Genomic DNA, 8,058 nt, shown 5'->3' with positions numbered 1-8,058 from the left:
CTTTTATTTTGTTGCAATTTTTACCACAAACTACTGGGGGTTAACTAACTTCACAGGAAAATGCCTCAGAATACATCATTATTTTACCCAGTGTTACCGGGTGCCCTTAAACAAAATGGCAACTTCAGTTGCGTTAACAGGATGCTAAAGCCGCCCAGATGTAAAGTATTGCTTAGACACCTGGCAGGACGGGGACGACTTAGTATTAAAGGTTCTGAAAGGATTTCAACTAGTCACGCCCTTCTCAAAGATGGCCGGCCTCACTTCTTCTACGCAACAAGGGCGTTTCTGATCGCTTCCTATGGATTGGAGGTGAATTTAATCCGGTATTGCTTGCCTGACAAAAGTAAAGATGACAACAACATCCTTTTAAAATTTAGAGGAATTTAAGGCATTTATTTTTATCCCCTCGGCGAAAACAGTCCCTGGCATCGGGTTCTTGTTTTTTGGAGGCGTGGTTGCCAGTAGTTAAAATGGCTTCTCCCTGGGATAGCTTTAATAGGAAGTGAAGCTGTGACGGCGAGGCGTTGCCCGGCTGCTCTTTAGTAGGCCTTCTGGCAGCGAGTTTCTTGTGCCCTTACTAGACATGGCGCTGGCCAGCGTGTTGGAGAGGCCGCTACCGGTGAACGGGCTCGGGTATTTTGGACTCGGGGGTCGTGCGGATCTGCTGGACCTGGGTCCAGGGAGTCCCAGCGATGGGCTGACCCTGGCCGCGCCCAACTGGGGTGTCGCGGAGGAGCCAAGAATCGAAATGCTTCATGGAACCACCACCCTGGCCTTCAAGGTGCGGACCCAACCGCCGCGCCGCGCTGAGACCCGCGCGCCCGCGCCCTTACCGACCTTCCCGGCCTTCCGGCCGGACCGGAGCCCGTGGGGGCCGCGGGGGCCGCGACCACCGAGCCTAGTGGGAGCCTCGGGCCTGTCCTCCCGACCCCGGTGGTTTCGCTGTTTCATTGACCTGAGAGGCTTCGGTTCTCGCTCTAGCCGTAGGACCGTGGGGCTGAGGTTAAGGGGGAGAAGAAACCCGAGGCCGCTTTGGTTGATTCCTAGGCAACCCTATGACTCCGGTTCAGGAAAGGGAAGGCCTCAAAGCAATGAATATTGGTAGAGGAAAGGATGTTTAACCATTAACTAAAGGTTTTTAAAAACTGGGTCCCCATTAGGCAGGGGTAACTGAAAAGCGATGAGGGAAAGAATTGTGGGAGGGAACACTGTAGCGGGAGCTAGACAACTGGAATTCTTGATCCAGCTTTACAATAACTAGGTGTACGATCTTGGGCAAGTCATTGGATCTCTTGAACTCGTTTCCTGATCTATAAAATGAAATTGAAGTTAATACCGGTTATACCATGTCGTGGGATCTTGTGAAGCTTAGTTGATACCAATATGTGGAAAGCATTTTGTGAAGTGTGAAAGGATAGAGAAAGATATTCTGGTTTTCTACTGATGCAAAAAGAAATGTGGAGATGTTTCTGTGGTCTGATGTGGTCTGCTTTGTGTTTTCCTCTGATCTTAACAGTTTCAACATGGAGTCATTGTTGCAGCGGACTCTCGGGCCACAGCTGGTGCCTATATAGCCTCCCAGACAGTAAAGAAGGTGATAGAGATCAATCCCTACCTGCTGGGCACCATGGCTGGGGGCGCAGCGGATTGCAGCTTCTGGGAGCGGCTGTTGGCTCGGCAATGTCGAATATATGAGCTTCGAAACAAGGAACGCATCTCGGTAGCAGCTGCCTCCAAGCTGCTTGCCAACATGGTGTATCAGTATAAAGGCATGGGGCTGTCCATGGGCACCATGATCTGTGGCTGGGATAAGAGAGGCCCTGGTGAGTTAAGCTGCAAGCACTTGGTTCTTGGGCTGGCACTACAGAGAGGAGGGGTTGGATGAACAGGTGAATGAAAGGGCTTTGAGTAGGCGCTGGGGATGTGTTGATTAGGTTCTCCACCCTTTCTTCTCTTTGTTCAAGGAAGGCACTACTGTGTAGGAGAGGGCATGGAGTTAGACTAGCTGTGTCATTGACCACCCCATGTGACCTTACTTTGGCTGCTCATTTTCCCAGTCAGTTTCATCATCTGTTTTGTTAGTTAAAGGAGGTAATACATGTAAAGCATGTCTGGCACATAATGTTTCTCCTTCTCTCTCCCATTAAATGGTAAGACCTACAAAGAGTGTATTTGAGAATTAAATTGGATAATAGACATAAAAACTCCAGTCAGTGCTTTCTAATAAAAATATGATGTGAACCACACATGTAATTTAAAATTGTCTTATGGAGGGGCACCTGGCTGGCTCCATCAGTGGAGTATGTAATTTATCTCAGGGTGGTGAGTTCAAGTTCCACGTTGGGTGTAGAGTTTACTTAATAATAATAATAATAATAATAATAACTTTTTAAAAGATTTTATTTATTTGAGAGAGCGAGTGAGCTTGAGCAGGGAAGGAGTAGGAGAGGGAGAAGCAGACTCCCCGCTGAGGAGTGAGCCAGGTGCAGGGCTCAGATCCCTGAACTCCAGGATCATGACCTGAGCCAGAGGCAGATGCTCGACTGAGCCACCCAGGTGCCCCAATAACAATTTTTTAGAATTGTCTAATGGATATATTTAAGAAGTAAAAAGATGGGGACATTGAAATGATTCGTTTAATCCAGAACATCTAAAGTAATATCATTTGGCATGTGCATTAGCCCCATTTCAAGTGCTCAATGCCACATGTTGCTAGTGGCCATTGTCCTGGACAGTGAAACTCTAATAGGAAGTTAGTCATTTCTCTTCTTTTTTCCTTTAGGGAGTCTTTGGCCTAGAAGGGGCCTTTAGGGCTGATCCTTTCCTTGCTTGATAAAATCATCCTAGGTCCTATTCTGTCATCTCTTAAAATAAATTCCTTAGCCTTTTTCTGTTTTTAGTATATAGAAACCTTGCCAGGAAGTTCAGCCTTGCATCTGATGTCAGTTCCTTTTAAACCAGTTTTTTTGTTTTTTTTTTTTTAAGTTTTCATTTAAGTATCCATTTAAATAATCTCTATACCCAGCGTGGGGCTCAAACTCACCACCCTGAGATCGAGAGTCGCACGCACACTCCACACAGACTGAGCCTGCCCGGCACCTCAGCTTTTTGACCAGTTTCGGATGTCTCTTTATCAAGCTGGAATACAGCTAGTTACTTTCTGTATAATTTTCCCCCTCCATGCTTGAGTAGTTTATTCTTCCCTTTTGTTTATGCTTCATTCATTCACCTGTTTACTGAGTGCCTAGTTTTTTTCTGTCGAACAACTGCAGGATACCCAGCACTTTTCCACTTGGTTTAGAAGCTCTCGGTTCACTGTTCAGTGGAGGGTGAATAAGAAGATTAAAAAAGGGGATGTAAGAGAGGAGCATGGCTTGTTACTTTGGAAATTGAGATGCTTTTTTGGGAAAAGTGTGAAAGAACAGCTCCATACATTTTTTGTGTGGCCCAGGGAAGCATTTTGGAACTGTTGCTTCGTACCCTTAGCTACTGGGTCTGTTCCAGGGGACGGAAGCCGTGTTTGAGAGTACAGATGCTGGCTAGCAATGAGAACCTGAGAAGCTAGAGCATAACCTAAATCATGCCTTCACAAGAACCCTTCCCTACAGCATGTCTCATCCTGCCTCAAAAAGCAGATGACTGAAAAATGATTACAGATTACTTAACACGAGGCTAAATTAGATGAATGCCATTGTAAGGAGAACCGGTATGGTGCTGAGGGAGTTTTGAGGAAAAGGATTATTTCTGATGGGAGGACACAGGATGACTTCATTGATAAGTGACAGTCGAATAGGATGTGCAAGTGAGAGAAGGGAAGCATGGTGGAAAAGGGGGGTGGATGAAGCATGCGGTTTGGGAGGAGTAACTGAAAGCCCAGTTTGTTTGTTTGTTTTAAATATTTATTTATTTGAGAGAGAGAGGGAATGTGCACACAAGCAGGGGGTGGCAGGCAGAGGGAGAGGGTAAAGCAGGCTCCCTGCTGAGCACAGAGCCTGATGCAGGGTTTGATCCAGAAACCCTGGGATCATGACCTGGACTGAAGGCGGACGTTTAACTGACTGAGCCACCCAGGCACCCCCAAAAGCCCAGTTTAATCAGAACTAAGGTTGTGTGAAGAGGAGTAGTGATCCATAGAGCTGGAGAGCTAAACAGGAATCATGTAGTGAGCCCACTAGGCAAGGTAGTGGCCCTGGGACTGAGGAGGGACTAGTTTGGGGTAGACATTGGAATCCTTGAACCTGAAGACTGGTGAGCATTTGGTTCTCAACTGGGTTGCATTAGAATCACCTAGAGAACTTAAAACACAAGTCCCATACTTGTTCTCCACCCCAGACCAACTGGAAAAGAATACCTGTTGTAAGTCCTGGGCATCTTTTTAAAAAGCTTCTTAGATGAATCTGATACACAGTGAGAGATTGGAACCACTGGAACAGAAAAATAACGATCCTATTGGCAGGCAGAACTTGAGAACATGGGAGGCAGTGTGGGCTGGTGGAGCAGTAGAGAGAGATGAGTTTGGTTGGTAATGGAGAACCACTGAAAATATTTGAGGATAGGAAGTCTGAATCTGAACTTGGTGACAAAGGCATCCTGTTGGAAGATCCAGCAGGTAGTTGGAATTGATAAACATTTTATTAAAATCTTTGTCTAAATTTTCATCTGTAGTAAATACTAGCTAACTTCTTCATAAAGTGCCAAATAGTAAATAATGTAGGACTGCAAGCCATATGGTCTTTGTTTCAACTACCTAACTCTCCTGCTTTAGCATAAAAGCAGTCATAGACAATATGTACACAAATGGGTATGGCCGTGTCCCCATAAAACTTTGTTTACAGAAACGGGCAGGTGGCCTGGCCAACCCCTGATCTATACCAGCATCGTCCAATGGAAATAAAGTGTGAGCCATATATGTAATTTTAAATTTTATAGTAGCCACATTTTCTAAATTAAAGATAAAGAGAAATTAACTTTAATGATATATTGTATTTTGGAGTGCCTAGGTGATGCAGTCAGTTAGGTGTCCCACTCTTGGTTTCAGCTGTGATCTCAGGGTCGCACTCAGCCTGGAGTTGGCTTCGGATTCTCTCTCCCTCTCCCTCTGACCCTCCACCTTGTGTGCATACACATTCTCTCTCAAACAAATCTTTTTTTTTTTTAAGATTTTATTTATTGGGGTGCCTGGGTGGCTCATGGGTTAAAGCCTCTGCCTTCGGCTCAGGTCATGGTCCTGGAGTCCTTGGATTGAGCCCTGCATCGGGCTTTCTATTCAGCGGGGAGCCTGCTTCCCCCTCTCTCTCTCTGCCTGCCTCTCTGCCTGCTTGTGATCTGTCAAATAAATAAAATCTTTTAAAAAAAAAAAAAGATTTTATCTATTTATTTGACGGAAAGAGGGACCAAGCAGGGGGAGTGGCAGAGGAAGAAGCAGGCTTCCCACAGAGCAGGTAGCCCTATGTGGGCCTTGATCCCAGGACCCTGGGATCATGACTGAGCCAAAGGCAGATGCTTAACGACTGAGTCACCCAGGTGCCCCTAAAATAAATAAATCTTAATAGTATATATTTTATTTTATAGATCCAAAATGTTAGCACTTCAGCATGTAGTGCCAGCTTCATTTCACATGCTCAGTGGTCACACACGGCTAGTGGCTCCCATATTGGACAGTGCAGGTCTTTGCGATATAATTTGGAACTCTAGGCTCTCTTCTACTGTGCGGTATATGTCTTGTTCCCCAGATAGTCTAAACTTTTGAGGACTAGGGTTGTTTTTTTTTCTTTGTAAGTGTTGTTTTGTTTTGTTTTGTTTTTTGTTTAAGTTTTTATTTGTTTATTTGACAGAGACACACAGCAAGAGGGGGAACACACAGGCAAGGGGAGAGGGAGAGGGAGAAGCAGGCTTCCCAGTGAGCAAGGAGCCAGATGTGGAGCTCAATCCCAGGACCTTGGGATCATGACCTGAGCTGAAGGCAGATGCTTAATGACTGAGCCACTCAGGCGCCCTGTTTTCTTTTTTAAAAGATTTTATTTATTTGAGAGAGAACACCCCTAGCACCCAAGGGCTAGAACTGTTTTAAACATTATCTCCACAGTGCTGACATTCTGTGCTTGAAACCTAAGTCATGGGGCTCCTGGGTGGCTCAGTCGGTTGCATTAGCCCTGTATCAGGCTCCTTGCTCCTCAAGAAGCCTGTTTCTCCCTCTGTGTCTCCTGCTCTCCCTGCTTGTGCTTGTGGGGTCTCTCTCTCTCTCTCAAATAAATAAAAGTAAAACCTTAAAAAAAAGAAAACCGGGGCACCTGGGTGGCTCAGTGGGTTAAAGCCTCTGCTTTCGGCTCAGGTCATGATCCCAGGGTCCGGGGATCAAGCCCCGCATCGGCGCTCTGCTCAGCGGGGAGCCTGCTTCCTCCTCTCTCTGCCTGCCTCTCTGCCTACTTGTGACCTCCGTCTCTCAAATAAATAAACAAAATCTTTAAAAAGGGTGGGGGGGCCTGGGTGGCTCAGTGGGTTAAGCCGCTGCCTTCAGCTCGGGTCATGATCACAGAGTCCTGGGATCGCATGGGCGCTCTGCTCAGCGGGGAGCCTGCTTCCTCCTCTCTCTGCCTGCCTCTCTGCCTACTTGTGACCTCCGTCTCTCAAATAAATAAACAAAATCTTTAAAAAGGGTGGGGGGGCCTGGGTGGCTCAGTGGGTTAAGCCGCTGCCTTCAGCTCGGGTCATGATCACAGAGTCCTGGGATCGAGCCCCGCGTCGGGCTCTCCGCTCAGCCGGGAGCCTGCTTCCTTCTCTCTATCTGCCTGCCTGTCTCCCTGCTTCTGATCTCTCTTCTGTCAAATAAATAAATAAAATCTTAAAAAAAAAAAGAAAGAAAGAAAAGGAAACCTAAGTCATTTGGATTATACTTGTTTTTTGGTTATGCAGTGAGGATAGTAAAGCAGTAATAATGTGAGGTAGAATCCAGGAATCTTAATATTTAATTTTATTCCTTCAGCTATTATTTTTAATAGATTTTTATTTATTTATTTGACAGAGCACAAGCAAGGGGAGTAGCAGGCAGAGGGAGAGGGAGAAGACAGCTCCCCATTGAGCAGGGATCCCAATGCAGGGCTCAGTCCCAGGACCCTGGAATCATGACCTGAGCTGAAGGCAGGTGCTTAACTGACTGAGCCACCCAGGCGCCCCCAGCTATTATTTTTTTTCAAGTAATTTTGTAGAAATATATTTGCTTTCTTTATTTTTTTTTTAAGATTTTATTTACTTACTTGACAGAGACACAGCGAGAGAGGGAACACAAGCAGAGGGAGTGGGAGAGGGAGGCTTCCTGCCGAGCAGGGAGCCTGATGCGGGGCTGGATCCCAGGGCCTTGGGATCATGACCTGAGCCAAAGGCAGACGCTTAAAGGCTGAGCCACGCAGGCACCCCCAAAGTATTATTTTCTTGTATATCTGTTGGTCTCCCCTGGGTTTCATGAGGGATAGAGAACTTTTCTTGGAGAATGAATTAGATGTCAAAAGAGATGGTCATTTTTTTCCTGCTAACCTCACCTCTCTTTCCAGGCCTCTACTATGTGGACAGTGAAGGAAACCGGATCTCGGGGGCCACCTTCTCTGTAGGTTCTGGCTCTGTGTATGCTTATGGGGTCATGGATCGGGGTTACTCCTATGACCTAGAGGTGGAACAGGCCTATGATCTGGCCCGTCGAGCCATCTACCAAGCCACCTACAGAGATGCCTACTCGGGAGGCGCAGTCAACCTCTACCATGTCCGGGAGGATGGCTGGATCCGAGTCTCCAGTGACAGTGTGGCTGATCTGCATGACAAATATAGTGGCTCTACCCCCTGAAGGAGGGTGGATGTGGCTGCTTGCATTTCTTGGGGGAAACTGTTGCTGGCAATGTGGGTACAGCTCCCCATCCTCTAGTGGAGGGGTCCTCAATTGTACTGATAATTTTTTTAAGCTCTGGTGGCATTGACCTCTATGTGTTACTAGTTGTTAATGACCTGCTGCAGAGGTGATTATTTGTTTTACTTTCTTGGATGTTAACATTACACTACTCGACCTCA

The 8,058-nt window shown here is 46.4% G+C and overlaps 1 protein-coding gene across 1 annotated transcript; it reads left to right on the top strand.

Moving 5' to 3' along the window:
* The first annotated feature begins 540 nt into the window (after positions 1-540).
* Positions 541-8,058, top strand: PSMB5 (proteasome 20S subunit beta 5). Its single transcript, XM_059372901.1, has 3 exons — positions 541-784; positions 1,520-1,826; positions 7,551-8,058. Exons 1-3 carry the CDS (start codon positions 587-589, stop codon positions 7,835-7,837), a joined length of 792 nt encoding a protein of 263 aa, XP_059228884.1. The 5' UTR covers positions 541-586; the 3' UTR covers positions 7,838-8,058.

The sequence above is a fragment of the Mustela nigripes genome, chromosome 13 (genome assembly GCF_022355385.1).
Source record: "Mustela nigripes isolate SB6536 chromosome 13, MUSNIG.SB6536, whole genome shotgun sequence".
Lineage (NCBI taxonomy): Eukaryota > Metazoa > Chordata > Mammalia > Carnivora > Mustelidae > Mustela > Mustela nigripes.
Note: the sequence above shows the minus strand (reverse complement) of the source record. Positions and strands in the feature narration are given on the sequence as shown.